At 40.3% G+C, this 22,809-nt stretch overlaps 1 protein-coding gene across 2 annotated transcripts in view; it reads right to left on the bottom strand.

Annotated features, from left to right (window-relative positions):
• Nucleotides 1–232: 232 nt before the first annotated feature.
• svild (supervillin d) overlaps nucleotides 233–22,809 on the bottom strand; it is a 56,302-nt gene continuing 33,725 nt past the window's right edge. For both annotated transcript variants that reach the window (XM_053511565.1, XM_053511566.1), the window contains 23 exons: nucleotides 21,686–21,776; nucleotides 19,807–20,201; nucleotides 18,989–19,121; nucleotides 14,087–14,234; nucleotides 13,859–13,942; nucleotides 13,372–13,452; nucleotides 13,110–13,290; nucleotides 12,502–12,674; nucleotides 12,219–12,374; nucleotides 10,149–10,285; nucleotides 9,774–9,921; nucleotides 7,810–7,955; nucleotides 7,500–7,675; nucleotides 7,014–7,152; nucleotides 6,525–6,825; nucleotides 6,153–6,410; nucleotides 5,304–5,511; nucleotides 5,081–5,214; nucleotides 4,671–4,826; nucleotides 3,351–3,494; nucleotides 1,924–2,036; nucleotides 1,624–1,773; nucleotides 233–891 (listed from right to left, as the gene is read on the bottom strand). In XM_053511565.1, the coding sequence (XP_053367540.1) occupies nucleotides 805–891; nucleotides 1,624–1,773; nucleotides 1,924–2,036; nucleotides 3,351–3,494; nucleotides 4,671–4,826; nucleotides 5,081–5,214; nucleotides 5,304–5,511; nucleotides 6,153–6,410; nucleotides 6,525–6,825; nucleotides 7,014–7,152; nucleotides 7,500–7,675; nucleotides 7,810–7,955; nucleotides 9,774–9,921; nucleotides 10,149–10,285; nucleotides 12,219–12,374; nucleotides 12,502–12,674; nucleotides 13,110–13,290; nucleotides 13,372–13,452; nucleotides 13,859–13,942; nucleotides 14,087–14,234; nucleotides 18,989–19,121; nucleotides 19,807–20,201; nucleotides 21,686–21,776 (3,739 nt within the window). In that variant the 3' untranslated portion in view covers nucleotides 233–804. The remainder of the gene's footprint in view (nucleotides 892–1,623; nucleotides 1,774–1,923; nucleotides 2,037–3,350; nucleotides 3,495–4,670; nucleotides 4,827–5,080; nucleotides 5,215–5,303; nucleotides 5,512–6,152; nucleotides 6,411–6,524; nucleotides 6,826–7,013; nucleotides 7,153–7,499; nucleotides 7,676–7,809; nucleotides 7,956–9,773; nucleotides 9,922–10,148; nucleotides 10,286–12,218; nucleotides 12,375–12,501; nucleotides 12,675–13,109; nucleotides 13,291–13,371; nucleotides 13,453–13,858; nucleotides 13,943–14,086; nucleotides 14,235–18,988; nucleotides 19,122–19,806; nucleotides 20,202–21,685; nucleotides 21,777–22,809) is intronic.

Genomic DNA, 22,809 nt, shown 5'->3' with positions numbered 1-22,809 from the left:
GCATCAGCAACCGTAACTCATTCATTCCTCACACGTTTATATTACAGATTCACACTAAACACAAAGCAAGCCTTTAGTATACAGTAACATATGGTTACTCCTACGTAGTTTATAAACTGTTGGCTTTAATGACCTAGTAGTCTGTTTAAAGTGAGCAAGCCCGACCCCTAGTGGTTAAAGCAGGAATTGTACAATTTTAGTAAACACACAAAGCTCACACAGTAGAATTCCATAAACTCTATATTATATTCAATTACATAAAACAAGCTATTGCATGACTATAAGTAGTATATACTGGAAAACCCACAGTATTAGAGCCCAGACTCCATATGTAACACTGTAAGACTGCAGATCTGCACACGTGCATCTCTACAGTATACGGCTTGAATGAACTTAATTTTCTTAATGAGTAACAAGAGCAAACATGCTTTAGAATAGAAAGCCGGAAGCTTTAGGAAGCTAACCATTAAAAATCACCATCTTCTTAAAAACAATCACTTGTATTACCCATAACAAAATGTAAGCTTGTACATAATTAGTCCAAAAAAACGTTGGTATAAGTGACATACATAACATGCCTAGCTTGTTTAGCATTTTTAGTGTATATAGAAAGTTTATTTAACTCATGTATAAAGCTACTTTGCTACAACAGTCTGCATTATAGAAAAGTTCTCTACAAAACTGCCAGGTCAGTTCATTGTTTAAAAAAGTTCATACTGTACATTTGGTACTATACATGGACTGGTTTTACAGATTAACACAAAAAGGATCCGTCCTTCCTTTTAGGAATACTCCATTACAAATCTAAAAGAGGCCTTTGCCCTTTTTTATGTTGAGCTGTTTCCAGTTGGGGAGAGCACTGAACTCTTCTCGTGTCATCTCCAGGGCCGTCTGCAAAAAAAAAAAACAAAAAAACATGCACTTTAATTCCATACATCAGCCAGAAAACACATCCACTTTAATCCTACCATTCAGTTGTAAAACCTATCCTTATATGGGTATATATACAGTGGTACCTCAGCATTACAATTTATTGTATTTTGAAGGCGAGCCAGCCAGCCGTTACAGCCACCCAAAAATATTACCAATATTTTTTCATAAAGAGTCAGGCAAAATATTTATACACACTTTAGGAAAAGAAAAACTTGGATAAATATTTTAATACAAAATTTATTTATATATCTTTTATTTATATATATATATATATATATATATATATATATATATATATATATATATATATATATATGTGTGTGTGTGTGTGTGTGTGTGTGTGTGTGTGATAATATTATAATAATCTGGTCATTTTGATTCATTCACATTCACATTTCATACAAACTTCCATCATTTTGATTGTATAAAGCTGCTTCGGGACAATGACAATTTTCATAAAAATGCTTTACAAATAAAATAGAATTAAACTAAATAATAATATGATAATATTATTAATATTTTATTATTATAATGTACGTCATACTATTTTTCCTTACCTGAAGTGTGTTTGGCCTGACTCTGATATCTGAAAGTGTTTTTTTTTTTTAACGCTTGCCAAATTTTACATACAGTAGTCATCAAACTTGCTCCTTAAGGTTAAAGCTGGAAAAAATGTGCAGATGTGTGTACCTCAAAGTCTTTGTCAGACAGGTAGAGCTCAAGGTGCAGAGGGTCCACTCCTTCAGGCAGTGGCCGGTTGGTCAGCTCCTCCAGAGAGTACTGATTCTTACTCAGCTTGGTCAGAGCGTCCGCTACCAGGATCACCTTGTTTCTCATACCCTGTATCAGAACAGACACAAGCACACACACAGGCACATTACATAAACAACTATATGAAAGAAATATATAATGATTTGTAGCGTTGCAATTATACTACAGATATGAGGTCACGTAAGGTCAAGGGTGTACTGTATGTCATGGTGTGTGTACCTTCAACCTGATGCTGGGATCTTTCTCCCAGTACGGGAAGATGTTAGTGAACGTGAGGGGCTCAGCTCCAGCCAAGATGAGATAGGCGGGTGGGGGTCGCCTGGAGTTCTTTGCTGAAAACATACACACAGATACTGTCGTTAACAAAGCAGAACATAGCATCATACTCATAGTATCATCCACTCACACTTTCAGCACCAGAAAACAGAAAACCACTATCAGCTACTAGCTCAGTGCTAAACAGTATATGGTTTGTGGTACCTGCTCAAAATAAATATGAGGAAATAACTGTACTCAGGGTTGTGGCTAGCTGCATTGTTTCTCAAAAAGACAGACATACAACTTTTTCTATTCAAGTGGGGATTTTAAGCATGTGATCCCCGCCTGAAATCAGCCAGTTTGATTGCAATGTATATTTTTCTTGTTTGCGCGAGTCATTTTGGCAGTAATGTCGGTTTGTTGTTGCTGGCTGAACAAAGATCCAATCAGATGCAAAAAGAAGCTGGGTCTGAAACTCTATTCAGTATTCAGTGCAGTACTTCCTGGGTCTGCCAGAGAACATAATGCAGAATGCCCAGTGCACTCATTTAATCCGATAATGCAATGTGATAAGTAGTGCACAAACAATGTACCCTAGTGGCCACGAAATACCCATAATGCACCGATTTGTTTAGTTTAACTGGAGTACACACAAAGGAAAACAGTGAACTAAGATGGTGACATCCGTTTAGATTTCTCCTCAGACTTATTAGAGGAATAACTGCCTTGGAAAGTCTTAATAGTCACAATATTAGTTAGTACAGTTACTTTATTGCTCATAGAAAAAGAAAACTGGTGACTTAGTGGTTAGCACTGTTGCCTCACACCCAGAGGGTTGAGGGTTCGAATCTCGCCTTTGCTCTGTGTGTCTGCATCTTCTCCCTGTGCTTGGTGGGTTCTGTCTGGGTACTCCAGTTTCCTCCCACAATTCTAAGACATGCAATGTAGCCTGACTGGCATTTTCCAAATTTTCTGTAGTGTATGAATGAGTATGTGCTTGCTGCCTGCAATGGGTCCCGCCTTGTGTCCTAAGTTACCTGGGATAAGCGCCAGGGCGCCTGTGACCCTACTCAGGATAAGCGGTATAGATAATGGTCGAATAGATAGTATTGCAGAGTGTAATGTAGTGTGTGATTAAAAGGAATTGCTATATGCAATGATCACTATATAGGACTAAAGTGTTTAGGAATCCTTTGTATGTTAATCCATGCTATTTTTTTTTACATGGTGGACAATGTTGTAATCATGTAAAGCACGATGATGGTGGAAATAGAAAATAAAAAAATTAAAAAAACTGTACATCCCCAAGTCTCAATTGTTATTATTTAGGCATCTAATAAGGATAAGTATGTGTAAGGGTGAAGTACAGCTTTTCCAAGACCTCTGACCTTTGCAGTACTGCAGTGTAGTTTCCATGGCGCACTTTCTTTCGTTGTCCCATCGGATCTTAGCGGAGCCTGTACACTCTGCGTCCTCTGGCTGCTGGCCCTGCCATAGATACACCTCCATCCGGTTATCCAGCAGAAACAGTGCTACAGAGAGAAAGAGAGAGTAAATAAAAGTGGTCCTCATAAGTAAAAGATAAGCCAAGGACACTAAGCATTAAGGTGTGTGTGAGTCAGACAAGCTAAAAGACTGAAGCACGGATTAAATGCTTATTCATACACGCAGAATAACTGCCATGCCTACTAGGCTTGGATGCTTTTTCAAGTGTCAGCACTGCAAATGACACAAGAATAGGTTATGAACCTACGAGGCCAAAAGTTTGTGAACACCTGGGCCGGTATTCACAAAGCTTCTTAAGCCTAAAAGCTGGTCCTAGTGACGAAATTCTAAGAAAATTCTTAGAATTATGACATTTTCTTAGAATTTCCCCTTAAATTTAGGATTAAATCTTAGTAAAGATAAAAATGATTCACGAAACATCTTAGACCTAAAAACAGCTTCTAAGGTAAAAATTGTTAAGAGTAGAGAGGAGGATTAAGAGTTTCTATAGTAGAGAACAAAATGGCAGAAAGAAGAAAAATTCCCCTAACACTGAACATAAAGCTAAAAATAAACACTGCTCTTCTGTCCAGTTTGGTTTTCTTGTTGTTTTACTTCCTTCAATCTCTCTTGGATTGTTGGCTGCAGTTGCTCTGAGTAGTTTTCTAAATCACTTTTAGTCTAGGACTCCCAGCTAGGACTTTTTAGGCTAAGATAGGAGCTCTCTGAGAGATTTCTAAGAAGCTGATCATCACACCTTATGTGCTTATTCACATCCCATTCCAGGAGGCTCAGGGTGCAGTCAGAGCTGCAGGTCATCCCAAATGTGTTGAGTGGGGTTTATTAGGTCAGAGCTCTCTGAAGGCCATTCCAGCCTTAACAAATGAACATGTCTTCATGAGCCTTGCTTTGTGAACAAGGTCACAGAAGCTGTTTAAAGAAATCTAGACTACAGGAAGGGGACTTTTATACACTTAGTTTCAGAACGGTTCACAGATACTACATTGCCAAATCCATCCAGGAGTTTTCTAACCCCAGGAAATTTTGTGATTGGAAAACATTAGCCAAGGGAAACATTTCAAATTCTGTCTTCTGTAGTAGTTCCAGGAATCGGTGTCCAAAGTCGGTGTCCAAAGTGGCATCTCTAGGTTGGTACCTATGTTATTCCCAATCTTTTCATGTTCTGAACTTATTTGTGAGTTCAATAACTGATGTATAGGCACCTGGTTGAGGTGCAGAGTAAAGGTTCTCCTGCAGGAAAGGCATCGCCATCACAGCGCCTGTCACTCGTGAAGGACTCAGTAGTTCCTCCCCTTCGAAGGTTCCAGAACTGGCACTGAGGCGGTAAAGCCGAGGTGTAAAGTTGTATTTTCCTGGATCTAAACACACATGCACACACATGCACACACACACACACACATACAAGCACACACCAAATAGAACTCAATACTCTCATTTGTAGAATTAGGGTTTGCTTTATGACTTGACGGTAGTGATACAATGCTCTCGGGGGGAAAAAAACAAACGGATTAAACAAAAACATAAATCTATGTTACTGACATTTAGAACAGACTTAAAAGAAAACCCCAGGCTGCAGAACTCAATTAGAAAGTTTTTAATAAGATAACTATACCTTGCAGCATGCAGTCATAAGCTTTCCTGTCCTGCTGGCCAAGTGCATCCCAGAACCCCTGTGGCTCGGTGCCTTCTTCTATCTCCTGCACTTTGAGATTAGTGTTGCTGTTTAACCCAAGCTCTGGAGGACAGCTACAACACACACACACACACACATGCACACAGACTCTGATAAAAGTTACTAAAATGAGTGTGTGATGTAACATATGATGATGACTCACGTGTGTGTGAGGCGCTCCACGGCCTTCTTGGCCACCTCGTGGGCTGTCGGCTGAGCCTTGCACCCGTGCCACACGTACAGCTGTCTCTGGTGTACGCCCAGCAGTAGGAGACAGGCACGAGACCGCAGGCTAGCGCTGCAGCACTCCACCTCCAGAAGGGACGCCTCCACTGCTGCCTCCCCACGTACACAAAACAGCCTCCAGTCACCTGACACACACGGGGTTGTTAAAATTATTCATTTGAATAAGTGACTTTCTGATATATACCATACTTTAGACTTTATACCATACTTTTTACTAAAAAAAATGACACGCATACGCAAATTAGAACCCAATCCTAATCCAAACCTCTTTCCCTTAAGTACTGTTTATACTGAGTGATTTCCCGTGGCAGGCTACACTATTACAGAGTCTGTACACACAAGCCTCTGTGTGTGAACCTCAGGCTGACTCACTGGCCAAACAGGAGATAAGAGTCGTTCAATTGGTCCTCAAAATTCCTGGCATTAGACTTAAAGATAAAATCTTATTTGCTGCTGTTATTTACATGTACATGTCAACTGTACTAGCTAGCTCATTAACTAACTGGAGTTATAAAATAACTGGTCTGGGGAAAAGGCTTCACCTTAAGCTCCACTTTGGCCCTTGTGAATATCATCCGTTAACTCAAGCAAAACCTGTAAAACACGACGCCTCACACTCTGACACAGAAAGTGCTTGGCAACAGAAATGAGAGCTTAGATGCGAAAACTTTCCAGCCAAGAAATTCAGTATGGGAAACATATCTCATGCTCTTTTTTTTTTTTTTGGCCAAACATCAGATTTAATTAAATTCAAACAGGATAGTACCTGTGTTTTTGGCACTGTCCTCTCTGGAGCCTCGGTGGACGATTAGTCCCCCGCTGAAGAGCTGGAGGAAGCAGGGTGGCTCTTTGCCCTGTGTGACGAGGACCTGTGCCCCCCGCTGATTTCCCAGCTCCACCGTCATGAGTGCCGACGTGCCCCGCCCGCTCACGCTTGACTGGCGACCCTGCCAGAAGAAACAAGCGATGCGCTCTCTGCCAGGCCCTATGGCACTCAGCTCACCAGGCTTCTGTCTTTTACCCACTTTTACACACACACACACACACACACACACATAGGACAGCATTACTATGCAGTTTTCTATGCAAGTGTCTCTAATACGAGACAGAACGTCAGTATCCATCACGTCTCACTCACCCACACTGGTGATGGAGTACTTCCAGCGGATGACGTACGTGTCCCCCTCGTGCAGCTGACCCACGCTCTCGGCCGGGATCTCAAAATCATCGAACTCACGGATGTGCCAGGCGTCTACTGCCAGAGTGGCTAACTGAGCCTGACGTCCGTCTTCTGTACTGACCAATCCATAACCTCTATGAAGATCCACACCCTCTAAGGCCATCTTCACAGGACTGTCTCCTCCCTCCAGCAAAGCCTTTACGTCACACGGCTTCAGGTCCGAGTCTGGGGTGGGAGGCAAGTGTTGGTATACCGGACTCTGCACATAGACACAAGAAGCACAGATTCTACATCGCACACTAATCACATAAGTAACTGTATTATAAATTCACAGTTTTTGACCTGGTCAGTGAACTAAACAGAATTTACAGTGATAATAAAATCACTTAGGTATTGCTAATTAGAGTTTAGTATTAGATTAGATAGTGCATTCTTATTAACTCCCACCTTCACCTCCTCCGTTCCTTGCTCTTCTTTGTTCGGTTTACGCTCGGCCCAATCCAGAAACTTCTCCCTGAACAGGGCTGTCTCGTTATGCTCTGAAAGCCTTCCGAACAGAGCCCAGTTTGGCCTGCCCTCACCTTGTCTACAGACACATAAGAGAAACAACAAGGCTGGAAAAAAAACATTTAACCATTCACTGCTTGATGTTATACCAGGAGTCACCAGATGGGGGCATCAGTTTATCAGTAAAGTAATAGGGAAAGTGATGGCACATGCTTTTTATATAAATCTGCTCTCCAGACGTGCCTGAGTATGTGACCTATCCCCAAAGATATTTAATATATCTTACTGCCCCAATGACTCCATAAACTCCATGAGTTCCATGCATGGACATGATGTTTAGTGGATGAGAACGTGTAAGTAGTAATCATGGATTTGATTAGTTTTGTCACATGCTCCAACATGAACCCCAGCTGAAGTATGACTCACAGTGAAAGATCCTTATTGGCTGAAGAGGAGTCCAGGGGGTTGACTCTGCAGGTGCTGTAATCATAGGCTCCGCTCCAGAGCTGTTTGCCCAGCTGCACTGCCACCTTCCTGTCACTCAGAGCCACATCCTTCCCTGTCCAGACGTACACCTCACTGCCGAAATCAAACACCAAGGCCTGGCTCACACACACACACACATGACAAACACACACACACACATACCAATTACTTTTCATGTATGACTTTTATGGTGGCATAGCTTTACAGAATGGCACCAGGGAAAATGAATGTGTCGAGAGAGAGGGTTGACCTCTTTGGAGTTGAGCAGAGTCACACTGGGAATGGAGGCCCAGGCTTCCTCATAAGGCACCAGCTTGTCTTCCACCACCCTGTAGATAGCATTTGACTCCACAATGCCACTCTCGTACAATTCATCTTCATCCGGATCCCCAGCAGCTACACACACACACACACACACACACACACACAAATTACCGTAATTAGAACTTCATTTGAAGTACACTGACTTCCTTAAGGCAATATTCCAAAACTTTAACCTAATCTCTATCAACAGCATCTGTTACATAAGAGTGATAAACAAGTATTAGGAAAAAAAAAAAAGCCTTCACTTTCTGATTCAGTCTAAACTCATGTAATGTGAGTCAAAGCAGTTACTCAATAAATGCTCAAAATACAATCTATGCTTGCAAATCTGCCCACTTACTAATGTTTCTTTGCTGATTATGTTGGTATCTCTAACAATTTTCATGTCTAAAAGAGTGAATTATTGCTCGCCATGTGCCCTTGCTTTTTCATGCCATGCGCATTTGTTTTTCTTCGTCTCTACCCCACACCCTGCCATCGGCCTGTTCCCTCATTGTCTTCACCGCTTCTGTAGTCCATGATTTGTTTACGCTTCTCCCAAGTGTGTTGTTCGGTTTCTACGCAGCAATACTGTGCATCAAAAGCCTGTTTTCTAGTTGCGTGTTTGTATTTAGTCTGAAATTAATCATGGATCTATTCGTGGTTTGAGCCCTTTCCACACTTGCTAGAGATTACATCAACATAATTAAAGCAGTGCTGAGTTCACACACTTACATTCTCTCTCAAAAAGAGCACACATTTAAAGAATCATTTTCCAACAGACCTACTAAAGAATTCGTCCTCACTAAGAACAAAACAAAGCAAATGGAAATTTTTACGAGGCACTGTTTTTAGTTTGTTCTGAAGCATTAAAAATGCATACAACTATATAAAGAAACAGTGGCATCTATTGTTTTTTTACTGTAGCATACCTCAACCGAGTGGTAGAGATGGCTTAATCAGGTTAAGTTTAACATGTATGTTTAACCAAATGTGTCCACGACTTCATTCACGTGGAATTTATTTGCACACTCGAAAGCAAATTTGTTTTTTAAATGTACAACACCATCCAATGAACTTTGGAATGAACTAAAATGTTTGTGTTACCGTGAAGTGCATGCAATGAAGCAGTGAGATTGCGTTTATTAAGTAGATTTCAATTGCACCTGCATAAGAGCAAATTAAGAAATGTACAGCGCAACTTTGAGAAGAACTAATGATTTTTTTCAAGATTGATTTTTATTGTAATATAAGGGAATTTTCAGTAGCATATCTTCTCTTTCCCTGGGCCGATTGTGATGAAAAAAAGGCTATATGTTACCTCAAGTTCGTCCGAATACACATGTAAAAACCCCATTAAAATTTGTTTTGTATTTTTTATGCGATGCATGCACAAACAAACAGACAAACACAAAATTTCAAAAACCATCTTGATGTGTTCTATTACTCATCTTACATCCCTCCCCAAATTATTTTTTCACAAATATCTTCAATGTACAGACACACCCACTTTACAGTTCCATTATGTATAGATAAGATTTTGTGATTTAAAAAAGTGCTCTACCAAAAGGTTGAGAAGACCTAAATAGTTAACTGTGCTCTTTTTTTATTTAGAAAAGAAGAAAAGTCAAACTGATTGTTTGTGGTCGTTGTTCATTGATGTGGATTGTTTATCAAACATTAAACAGATCATATATCATATTTGATTTAAACTCCACTCAAATAGGTGCTTGTTCTTCAAAGAGCTCAGCTCTAATGAGGGCTTAATGTGGCTGTCCCGTGCCAGCGCTTTCTACACGTATGGCTGAGCGTGTTTACTAAGTATGTAATGGTTGTTCTCAACTCAGCATCTGCGCTCCATCTGCACACATTTGCTCTGTGTGTGTGAGTGTGCCTGTCTGGTCTTAGCACCTCTGTATTTGGTTTCTCCTTCAAGAAGGTTCCAGAAATCCTTGGCGGTGCGGCTGTTTGTGTTGATGTTCTCCTCCAGCACGGTGACCTGTGGGGCTTTACAGCCCAGGTCTCTCTTAGTCTGGACATACTGTGCCATCTCTGAGCCCTGTTTCACGAACACACACAAGCACACACTGAACACACATTGCGGGTGAGCGCTAATCTAAAGCATACTTAAGGCTTCTGGTGTGACTCACAGGGCCTGGTGTGACTCACAGATGTATCAATGAAACTAATAAAAGAGACTATGAGCATCATGCTACACTTCAAACTGCTCAGAACTAAAAACAGCCAGAGAAGGAAACCTGAGAATTCAGGGTGTGTGCTGGTTACCTTGGCCTTCTCGATAACGTTTGCGAACTCGCCACACCACAGGAAACAGTGATTTGGAGTGATTAGAAGAAAACAGTCCCCGCTATTAAGGGAACGGGATGTAGGCTCCACCAGACGCACCTGAACGTGCCTGCGGCCTGCACACACACACACACAAACACAAACGCACATATCTTTTATAAACCCTATAAGGTCATGCAGCTTTTGAAAAACAAAATTCAACCATTTTCCCACAACTTCCAAGATGATTAATTACAATTTACCCATTTAAAGGCATTTAAATGATTTTGAACTCTTCATGTTGTCAGTTGAAGGTTTTTGTTGCACTACTGAAAAGTGTAGTAATACCACTGCATTAGGCCTGCTGTATCAACAACAAGTTAATGTCATTTTCTAGCCAACTTTACTTGAACTATCAAATGGAAATTATTAAAGCTCTTAAGACTAAATCTGCCAATCTATGATTTATGTCGTGCTGATTGCATGACTGCATCTGTCTCAACTTATTTGGCCCTGCAGTAGGAATACAAAACATGCAGTACAATACTGTGCAAAAGTCTTAAGCCTCCGCTCATTTCTTCATATTAAAGTAAATTAATTGATGTGGATTCGATTACTGAAATGGGAAAAAATTTTCTACTGTAACAGGCTGCAAAGTGCATAAAAATACAATAAAAAAATGGTTGTATATGAAATAGTGGCGGTACTGTGGTGTACTGGTTAGCATTGCCGCCTTGCACCTCCATGGTTCAGGCTCGATTCCCGTCTCTGTGTGCATGGAGTTCGCATGTTCTCCCCGTGCTTAGTGGATTCCAGTTTCCTCCCACAGTCTAAAGACCACTGGTGTTCCCAAATTTCCAGTAATCTGTGAATGAGTGCCCTAAGTCTCCTGAGAGAGGCTCCAGGCCCCCCTCCAGGTATAAATATGATGAGTGAGTGTTTATGTAATAACCCCAGCAGCAACCTCATTTCCCCTCTTATCTGTTCCATCCACTCAGCATTACAAGTATACTTATCACCGGCCTGATCATCAGTCATAATCTGCACCTGTGTCTCACTGGTTTATGCCTTAAGTTTGATGTTTTTTTTATGCTTGAATTATTTATAGGTTACTGTATGATATTCCTCTGCAACTAGTCAGGTACAGGGAACTGGACTGAAAAGAGCCAAAAAGTCATCAAGCCTGGAAAGCTATTCCACAAGACTACATAAAAAGAAAAAAAAGTCTGGTTCTTTGGAATCAAAACATGACGAAATGAGCCAGGACTCAACAAGTCTGCACTTATACTGTTACCATAAAATGAAACTAGTGGGAACAATTCCGTACCAAATTCTATTTACTTTTATTCTAATGAAAAACATTTTCCAGACATGTATTCAAACCTAAGCATGTTGTACCTTATGAAAACACAAGGTACAAGACCTTCATGCACCTGTATGAACCTTAAACACCATTTAACAGGTGTTTAAAAACAAAAGAGCAGATTTACCTTATTTACTTTACTGCGGTTAATATTCTATTGAAAGTTCAACATAAATCACTCTAAATACTACCCCTGAAGACTTGGCTCTTGTTTTTGGATTTGTAAGAGCCCCAGCTGCTCTATTCTACCCAGTGGAAGCTGATTTATGTTATAATGGAACTACACTGGCATGAAGATTGTTCGAAACAGTGCCATGACCGTCTGCACTTTTATTCACAGGAACCGAGCAAACTTTCCATTGATGTTTGCGCAACAGTGCATGGCGAACACTTTAACCAGAGTTAAAGGCTGCACGTTTGTAAAGGGAAAAAAAAGGAGTGTTAAATGACACATGTAACTGCAGTGGGAAATATATTAAAAAAAGGTGTATTTATACCAGTATACCAATATTCCACCCTGTCACTAATAGCAATGTCCCCAAAATCTAACTGATCTTGTATTCCCAACACATAATTATTATTACAAACTATTAATTTTCAAAATAAGGGGAAAGCATTTATAAGGACTACATGTTGTTGACCGTAATAAACCCTTGCTTTATGTCCTTCCCAGGCAGTCTTTTAGCTTTGCCCTCAGAGATGCCCACCTTTGATGTGGATGAGCATGAGCTTGTGAAAAGGCACGGCGCTGTTGTTGGTCACCACTTCAGTGGACTTGACGTTTCGCAGGTTTACGTTCCTGAAGTTTTCTTTACTTGCCAATCCGGCTAAGGCGCAGCCAGCCAGCCTTGAGTGTTTGGCCACTGAGAAGACGTTAGCATGAGGAAAAGAAACATATATTTATGATTACTGCAGAAAACGCTTCAAATGACTTCAATTTCAGCTCATGTGGAAAGTATTCAGTGGTGGAAAGGCGATTTAAAGTCTCACTTCTCTCCACTTGGATCCTCTTGGCCTCAATGGTTGCTATGTTAAGTCTCTGCTCAGTGTAAGCCTGTCTCAGGTCGTTTCGAGCTGCCAGGGCACGTAGAGGGTTTCTCGAGCCTTTTGTGTTGCGGGAGGGCCTCACCGACCGCCTGTGCTCTGCTACTGATGTGGCTAACCTGGAGGAGAACAACATAAAGAACTTGTGAAAAAAACATTTAAAAACAGTGCTTACAAACGGATCGCACAACAGAAAAGCATTCGTCCAATTATCCAGGGATCACAAGCTCAAATGCCGTATCCAAGGAGCGAAATTGTTCCTTCTCTGAGGAAGGACAGATGCACAGGTGCTCTCACATATCAATCATAATGGCACTAGTCAGTCATGTATGCCTGTAAGCCCATGCAAGGAAAAGTGGGCAGATAGTGCTTAGTGTTACACCACCCCGAAAGCAGCACTTCCTGCCAGGAAGCACATAATAAACTTCACCCACCCAGGATGAGAAGCCGCCGCTTAGTCTTAAGATGATGGCGAAGGAATAAAAAAAATATATAGAGATATAAAATGCTGAATCTATAAAATAAGGATCTCAAAGAATAAAAATGTTGCATACTTGGGAGAGTCGAAAGTAAGAGCGCTGAAATCCTCCTCTTCATCCCAAAGCAAATTTGAGCTTTGAGTCGTGGGGGACAGGGACTTGTAAAACCGCTGAAACGTCTCATCATCATCCAGGTTCATCACCTCCTTCTCCTTCTCCTCCAGCACCTCGATAGTGGAAGGTTTGCTGCTCGCACCTGCTGGCACGATTACATACTTATTACAATGATTTCCTAAACCAATAATATAATATTGTCTGAGAAATACGCTGAAATGACCTTTATTGTGAAGTTTATCTAAAAACGACTCCAGTTTGTCAAGCCTCTTGTCGCCCTCAGCATCAGGTCGAGTGGAGATCTCTGCAAAAAAATTCAATTAAATAAATAAAATGAAATAAAAAATGATATATATATTGGTGCTGTCAATCAATTAAAAAAATTATAATAATCTAATATATAATTATAATAATAAAATTAATATATCGTTGATTACAGTCATAGTCTATGATTAATCATGATTTGTTAAAATGTTAAAATACTCAACAAACTGGTTCGAAGAAACAGATAATGCACTTCAGGTTCACAGAACTTAAATATGTTTTAATATTTTATAATAAAAAAGTACACGTGTAATGCAATGCCATTATCCTTTTGTGCTTAAAGTTCCAAATATTTATATTTGTATTCAGATTTAAACCCAAAGTGAATATGACACTAAAACACTTTTTTTTCTGTTAAAAAAATTCATTTCTTATCAACGCTTTACCTTCTAAAGGCTTGACTGGTGTACTGACGCATGCTTTCTTGCTGAGAATAACAGGCACATCATCTCTACTAGGGGATACAAGGCCTGTTGGAAAAACAGATGGACCACCGTCAACCCCATGAAACTATCACGGACATAGAATCATCATGAAGATGAAATCATTTCAGTGAAGCATAATGTGGACAAAGTCAACAGAGCCAACATATTAACATCTGGATGAGTTTGTACCTTTCTTGGCCATGCGTCCAGCCACAGAGAACTGTATGGAGTCATTGGCAGCTCCTTTCCCTTTGGCTTTCCACTGCTCTTCCTTCTCTTGCAGGATCCTCATCCGCTGGGATAGGGACATTTTCGTCTCTACCTCAGATGAAGATTTCTTTCGAGACAGGGATGAGAGGAAGACAGACAGAAAGAAAAAAAATATATTCTCAGTATTACATGTTGCCAAATTTTGTGCCAGACATCTCTCACCAAAATCATCAAATACTCTTTTAAATAATCTTTGAAAACTAAGCTTCCACACACACACACACACACACACTGCTTTCAGGTGTTAGACATTTTTCTCAATCACAGAACTAATGAGTGCTCACAAACATGACATGCACATGACAACAGCCCTGGTCCTGAAAATAAATTCTGCCATCAAAGTTAATTAGCATGGATTGATTTACAGTATAATAAAAAGTACCTTGAGAGTGAACAGACATCCTGCGGTTATAATTAATGCAAAGTTTCTGTTCGGTCTGCTCTTCGTTATGAGTCACACTACTCCACTATCTCTATTACCCTTACTTTGTCTGTTTCTTCCTCTCTAACGCAGGCTCCTACTACTGACTTGCTATAATAAATATCTGTCCAAGGAATTTATGAGCCCCACCATCTCAGCATCTGGACCCATTAGGCAGGAAAACATTCAACGGCTATCATCCGGAGGTCATTTTCATTTAGCACTACAAAACACTGAGTGGTTTAATTGTGTTTGCAGAGAATTTTCAGAGGTGCAAAAATGATTATTACAACTACTTGATACTCTTTTCCATCTGGCATAATAAAGGCCAGGGAATTTTCAGTCTGGACTGAGCGAGCCAGCTCTCTAATAGCCACACAGTAAAACAGATTACTTCATATTGACTCTGTGAGAAAAGCCAGACGTATATGAATGTGACCCAGTAGAAAACCATAAAACAATTCAATTCACTTCAATTCCCCTAAGAAACTTCATCATAAACCACAGTCCCTCAGCAGGAATAAATTACTAGTCTGTCAACATTAGTCAGCCACCACCATCATGAATCAGGCTTTTCAAAAATAAGGTCCACATGGAATAATAATCACAGGTATTGCACCGCTGGAGACGTACCCTCGACCTGTAAGCGTGAGCACGGACCCAGAGGAGCGAGCAGGAAAGAGACAGACGGAGCTCCAGAGCTCAAGAAACACACGGCTCATGCACCTCAACATCTGGAACTTTAGAACATACAGTCATTGCAGGTGTCCTTGGCAAAAAAAAATAATAAAAATGCACTGCGCTTGTAAATTCTTGCGTTTAACGATTCGACTTTTGGGATTAATTGTAGCTGATAAAGTTTGGGTGCGCTAAACAAGCATACATTAGCGCTTATTGTCAAGAGTCATGTTGCTGGAGTCAATTATGCTGAGAAATCTGCTGTTACTGACTGGGGGGAAATAAAAAAAATAAAAAATAACCAGCCCCAGAGCCGCACAGGAAGACAGAATTTTCCCTAGAACTCCTGCTGAGCCATAGTCGAACAATATTCCGTTTAAATTCCCAGAGGTGCAGTCATACTCAATGAGAGGCACCGAAAAATAGTGTTGGAGAACTGCCAATACCCTAAACAATACCTCGCTAAACAAACAGGGATGACCCAAACCCTTAAGCATGAGGTATTGAAAGAAAATTATACCGTATGAATAGTGCTGGGATTAGTTCCAAATTCAGTCATGAAGCAGATCCATGAAAAAAATTGTAAAAAAGGTGGCATGCGATACATACTCAGAGACATGCAAAAAGAAGGAAAAGCTGTCTATACATGAGATCACAAACACACAGGTAAGAACTCACCTGATGATAAAGAACTATAAGCTAAGCAGAAGCGGAAGCTGACAGGGAGAATAGGTAGAAGAAGACAGTCCAAAGTAGGGAAGGAAGGAGAATATAGACTGTAGAAGCAATAAAAGAGGACAACATGTGAGTCAGAAGAACAGCAAAACAAAGAAAGAAAGGAAAAACCACAGTAAAGGAACTACGTGACATTTTTACATGAATAACTATGAGTAATTCTCAATAGCTTGTAAGAAAAGTAAATCAGTCCGCAGTGTGGAAGAGCTCAACAGCAGGTGCACGTGGATATCAAGCCTGCGCTGAGGTCATTGTTATGGTTCTGGAGCTGATTCTCATGAAATTGTGTTACCTCTGGGCTTTCACTCGGCCCCGTTTTAGCTGAGCTGACACTTGTCAAATTCCTCTCCAGAGAGCTTCCACTGAGGGAGTGCGAGTGTGAGAACGAAATAAAGAAGACAGATTTTTCTCTGATTAATCTAAAGTGGAAGAACGATTGTGGAGACATGTGGCTCAGACCTCCTCGACTTTGACTATTTTCCAATTATCTGATTCATGTTTAAAGCTGCAACTTAATACGTCCTAAGGGGACTAGACTTCAGAATCATGATACATCATTTCAGTAAATCTTTTGGTATGAAGCAAATCATATAAAATTGTGTCAAGCAGTAAAAGATGGCGCATCACCTCCCTTTTTTTTCTTCACATTTCATCACACCAAACAGTGACGACATTCTGTTATGTCTGAATGTAAAGTTGTACGTCTCCCTCTGTGGCCATAGTCGACAACAAAAGACAACATCTGTTTTAGAGGAAGTATCCGAATTGTAGAGCGGGTTTACACTGTCCAGTCTTATTCGACGATAGCGCCTGATGCTTATCCACGAGGAGCTCATATTATACAAATACATATGTTGTTGCTATAACTCGCTCAGCCTTGTCTCCATTTATTAAGTCTATAGACACAACATGCACAAGATTGGTCTAAATTGTTTCTTTTGCTTAAACAAAGTTCTAACAGATGTGCAAATCTGAATAAGTGCAAAAGTGTCACTAATGGCTGGTTTTCAGAATTCAAATTCTAATTCAGGCATGTTGACAAATGGCAATCACTCTTAAAGTACAAAAAAATGAGCATAGCATGCCAGATATATATTCAGTGACATCCACAAAACTCCATAAAAAGGCAAAGTTTTGGGGTGAAAATAATAAAATTGTTAAAAAAAAATATATCTAAAGAATTCCAATAATGCAGCTCAGCCACTGCAGCACCTCGGTTACCACAGACACACAATAACCCTTCCTCCTTTAACTAATACAGTGGTACATCGGCATATGAACGATCCACCTTAACAATTTTCACCCTAAGAACTAAAATTTTGCAAAAAACCTACCTCGGCATACGAAGCATTTACGACCAAACAAACCAAGCTGAACCAAACGCCAGCTAAGTTCCGTCTATGTCCAGAAGCCAAACGACTTTACATTTATTTGGTGTTTTTTTTTTTGCATTTTGTGCAAGCATTTAGTGAAGACATAGCACCATGGGTCCCAAGAATGTTAGCAGGGACGGTAGCAAGAAAAAAAGGGAGAGTCTGTCAGTTTTGTTTTTAAAGCAGCCGGTGCGGTGAGGTTTAATGAATAAATATATTTGTATCCAGCTTGACCTTTTCGTTACTCCATGACATAAATGTGCCTTAATTCAAGTCTATAATAAGCAACAGTTAAAAAAAGGTAAACACTCTACAATCTTTGCCCAGTATAAAGATCCTAAGGAATACAAACAAATGATGTAACCATGCTAGAGCTAGTTATACCAGATAGATATGCCAGTTTTGACATATAGTCCATTCCCTGTGACTAAACAACGCTATCTAGGGACTCTTCTATCAAAAGATACACAGTCATTGAGCCAGAGACAGTCTCAGCATGGGGCTCAGTATGCAGCACAGAGCCAGGTCTTACTGCCAAGATTACTGAAGGAAAATTCACTAACATTAAGGACATTCCAGAGTCACAAACGAGTCTGAAGTGATAAGTGCTTAAAGATATGCTGTTAAGAGTCATCTTGTCCACTTAAGGCACAAAAGCAGTGACCTGCAGAGACAGAACCAAGAGTCTGGACAAAAAGACTCATCACACAGCATTGGTTTTGCAAATCACAGCAAGTTTATGGTGGTTTAGGATCTAAACAGTACAATATGGCAAGAATTTAAAATATGAGAATAATTTTGTCTGTATATGTGTCACACAGCAGCCTGTAGGGCAAACATCCTGACATTCTTACAAACAGATTGTGCTGCCGGCTTGGTGTCATTTCACACATTCTGTCTTCATCACTGCATGTGATACACACTAATGCAGCAAAGTAGAATATTACAGTTTATTGGATATATACATATATATTTGCAGGGACTGGATATATACACCCTGGATATGACACCAGTCTTCAGTTTATCACACCGCACCAAGCACATACTGTACATATCCATCCACTCATTCACGCCTATGGTCAGTCCACCTACTGTATCCGCATGGTTTTTTTTAAGTAAGAGGAAACTGAAAAACCTGGAAGAATCTAACACAGACAAAAAGAAGAACACATGCACATATGGTAAAACATGCTCAGGATTGAACTGGGGATCTTGAAGTTATCTAATCTTGTGGGTCACATATTTTATTAACCAATGTTGTGTTAAAAAAATATTAATATGTAGCTGTCAAAACTGTCACACGATTGCAAAACGCGTTATAATGTATGTCTGAAAGACTTCATACAACATGTTTGACTGTTGATCCATTCCAAAAGCATCCTTTAAAAAGGGGAAAAATGCACAAGTTATGTATTTTGTCTCCCCATAAGATATGCATTCATTCTTTGTGACACAATGAAAGCAGTGTATGAAGCCACTCATTGCTATAATGTTACTGCTTGGGAATTCTTCAATGTGTGTGTTTCTCTACAGTGACATTAGCTCCAGCAAATGACTTCAACCTAGACCCTCAGCTGTTTTAGCATATGTTGCTGTGTGTACGTGTATGTCTACCTTTTTCTTCCAAGCGTTCTCGGAGTCCTGAAGCTGGCTGAAGCGGTCGGCAAGGGACGTCTGGACCAAATCGCTGGCTTTGGATTTCTTCTTACTGCGCCAATCCTCCTCATTACCTGTTAGTTCAGCCAGTCTGTGGAAAAAAAGAAGAAAAGCAATGGTGAGAAGGTTTTTTAAAACAATTTTGGGTATATTACATCTTTATTAGCCATGGCCTGCAGACTGATATGTATGTATTTTTTTGCATTGGAAACATTGCCTTGTATATTGACTTGTATGTTTTCAGAGATTAAGGTTATAGAATATATTGCTAGCCAAGCATAACCAATATGATCAAAATTTTTTTTAGTGGCTCAGTGGTTGGCTTGTTGGCTGACATGTGGAAAGGCAGTTTGTGTCCCAGGCCATGCGCCTACATTGTGCACCCTTAGTACGGGTCCCAATCCCACATAAAAGTGCATCAGGAAGGATAACCGGCATGAAACCTGTGCCAAAACCAAGGGCCCCAATAGACGCAGCTGTAAGAACAACCACTAACAGATAATCTATTACTAAGTGTCTGTGACTAATATTTTCAGACATTTTGAAGCGTCTCTCTGTTATAAATGTGAATTTGCCACTTTATTAACAAATTGTACTATAACACCAAACTATAGTATATATAGTATATTATATATACAGTATGTAATATAAGGAATTAACTATACAACATGCATTAAAATGAGTAAAATCTTGTTTTAAAACATAAAGTGCTAATTATTTATTTTAATCACCGCTACACCTTGTCTTTATGCACTACACACACCATCCCATTATACCTCTGGTTAAAAGAGGAGCTCATGCTACCATCCAGACTGCTGTCCAGCTCCTCACTGTCTTCAGACATACACAGAGACGGCGAACGAGGAGCATCACTGGAGCTGCTGCTCCCCCTGTGCATGACCTTAATCCCACCATCCACCTTTATCTCCTCTTCCATTTCTTTCGGCTTATCCTCCAGCCTGTTGTCTTCACAGTCTTTGCCATGAGTTTCGCTTTTCTCCGGCTCGACCTCAGCCTCAAGGCTGGCAGAGCGGCTTTTCTTCAGGATGCCCCTGAGACCTTGTGAGTCCTGCCTTTGCAAGCCTGCTGTGACCGCCTTGGGCTCCTGCTCTTCAACCTTCACAGTCGACATCGGCTCCTCGATAACAGCCCTGAGGTCACTGGACGAGTCCTGAAAAATAGCCAAAGACGAGAACATGACAACGTCAGTGGCGATATTGTGAACTTCTTTTCATGGTGGTTATCAATAGTATCCTTCTCAGGACGCTTGCTATTAGTTTATTTTGTCTGATGCATTTGTTTTACTAGAGTGCGCTTTGTAATTTAACTTATTAAAGCATTTAAGTAATTTACATTTAGAAGAGTCTGTAATCACAACTTCCTAAAGTAAATCTATTAAAGCCTTCCAGAAGCAGATTTGTTTCCCTTAAACTCCACCCTTAAACATGCATAGTAGTTACTGATTAAAGTGTTTTAAGATAAATAACTAAACAATACCCCAGGTCTAAGTGCTCGAGACTTATTACACGTCCACTATCTCTGTAAACTCTTTACAACACATGTCCGCTTAGAAATGTTCCTGTGATCTTGTCATGAATGTCCAGTGAGACAAAGAACAGATCTTGTGATTCGCCCCTCTGTGTGTACTCAAAGAGTGTGTTATCTATCAGGAGCACACCCCCATCTCCATTTCCTCCCTTCAATAGCCCCCAAATTCCCTATCCTGCCCTCTGCACTGGCCAGCGACAGAAAGAGGAAGAGAAAAGCAGAGCTGGGGGGCCTGCTTTATCAGCTGCTCCACCACACACACACACACACACACACCCTGAGGACAGAGAGAGGAATGCAGGGCCATGGTGACCCAGAGGCAGAGAGAATGAGAAATTGGGGGAAAAGGGAAACAGAGGGGTAAAAAAAGGGGGGGGGGATTACTTATATCCATCTCAGTTCTTGATTTAATGTTAATTTTCTCCTAATTAACTTGAAGAAATGTTGTGTAGCCTCCCAGGAACTTCTTTGATGGCGCAAACATGTAAAATGTCTAAGAACAAGGTCAGGACTGTAAATAAGATGTGGCAATAACTCCTAGCCGAGTTCCTGTAATGTGTGATTGGTGTTCGTGAATAACTGTGTGTATAGTCCTAACAGACAGATGCGTCTCTTCCACAGGTTGGTGACAATTTATGAGTAAAATTTCAATAATCAGGCGATCCACCTGCAGAATGTTCACACGAACAGGAGGCTCGGTCGGGATTATCCTTTAAAACATTCTAATGTTTTACTGCGGCCAAGAGTAAATCGGTTTCATGCCTTCATTCAGAACTTTATTAAAAGTCCCGGTTTGAATCGAACGCCCCTTATTTGAGGAATTATGCAAAGCAGGGATTCGAAATGGATCTCACATGGTTCTCTGGAGAATCAACAATAACTCTGCTATGACATGACTCTCAAGAATGTTCTCTGGAAGTCTGACTTACGGTACTATAATCAACCACACAGTCTGTTTTTTCACAGTAACTTCTTCATAATTGTTTCCTTCTACGTTGTACGATTGCTCTTATGCAACATCAGTCACTTCCTGTTCAACCAACACTAATGTTACAGACCATCACACGTTCATCTTAATATAGAGGCCTTCCTAGTGTACACTCTTACCTTTTCCTCTTCATCCTGTGCTTCTAGCGTCTCATTGCCCTTCTCTCCATCTGACTCGTCTTTCTCAACTGATGAAGACAGAAAGGATTGACTGCAACAGAAAGCAGAGCAAGAAACGAAAGGTTTTGAGTAAATTGAAGTAAACGAAAGCTGGCTTTTGCCAAAATAATCTACTTATCCTACAGACAGTATGTTGCATCAGTGTGTTTTGGTTGTTTACATGAAACGCATAACTTAAACCACATGCTGTATGTCTTCAAGCAGAGGAATGATTGAGCTCAGACATTTTCTACATTCTGTAATGTTTCTGAAAGGATCTGCAAGTTAATCAGCGTGGATGTATACACTCATTAGAAGTGAGTCATCACGGCATCCGCAGCCAACAGAATAAAAAGTGAAAAGGATAGCAGGCAAAATTTAAGCAACTTCTCTCTCTCTCTCTCTCTCACACACACACACACACACACACACAGCCCAAAATATACATTCGGACGGTTTCCTGCCATAATTCACATGATAACAGAACACACCCCGCCAGTACATGATTGTCAGCAGTACGTGTCCAGCTGTAGACACACACCCACATATCACTTTATCAGCTGTAACAGACACGTGCGCCAGTTTAATAGAGCTTTAATGACTGTGTCTCCTATAAATGATTGCCATATCCTTTTGTATTCATCCTAAGACACAGTTACTGTAACTAAAAAGGTTGATTATTTAAGCATTGGCTTTATGATTGAAAAAAAAAACAACTACAGTAATAGTTTGTTATACTTTTAATTGTCCTACTTATACCACAGCAATCTGCCACCAATTAAAATTTTTATGTGCCTTTTTAATACCCATAGTTACATTTAATGTGAAGGAATGCCTGCGAGACAAGTTGCTGCTTTTGCTTTTGATATAAACAGTCGGTCTCTTACCAGCCTCTCCTAAATTCTCTTCCTTGAAGTTAATGAAATGAAAAAAAAAATGCAGCTGACTGAGCAAACAGAAAGCGCAAACTCCTCCGTTCTGAAGACTTTTTTCCACGTTAAGAAATTGAATATTGTTACAGAGCACTGACACCCTGACACTCCTTCATAAATATTATGTGAACATCCCCTTACAAAAAGCACCAT

Source organism: Clarias gariepinus, chromosome 14, assembly GCF_024256425.1.
Source record: "Clarias gariepinus isolate MV-2021 ecotype Netherlands chromosome 14, CGAR_prim_01v2, whole genome shotgun sequence".
Lineage (NCBI taxonomy): Eukaryota > Metazoa > Chordata > Actinopteri > Siluriformes > Clariidae > Clarias > Clarias gariepinus.
Note: the sequence above shows the minus strand (reverse complement) of the source record. Positions and strands in the feature narration are given on the sequence as shown.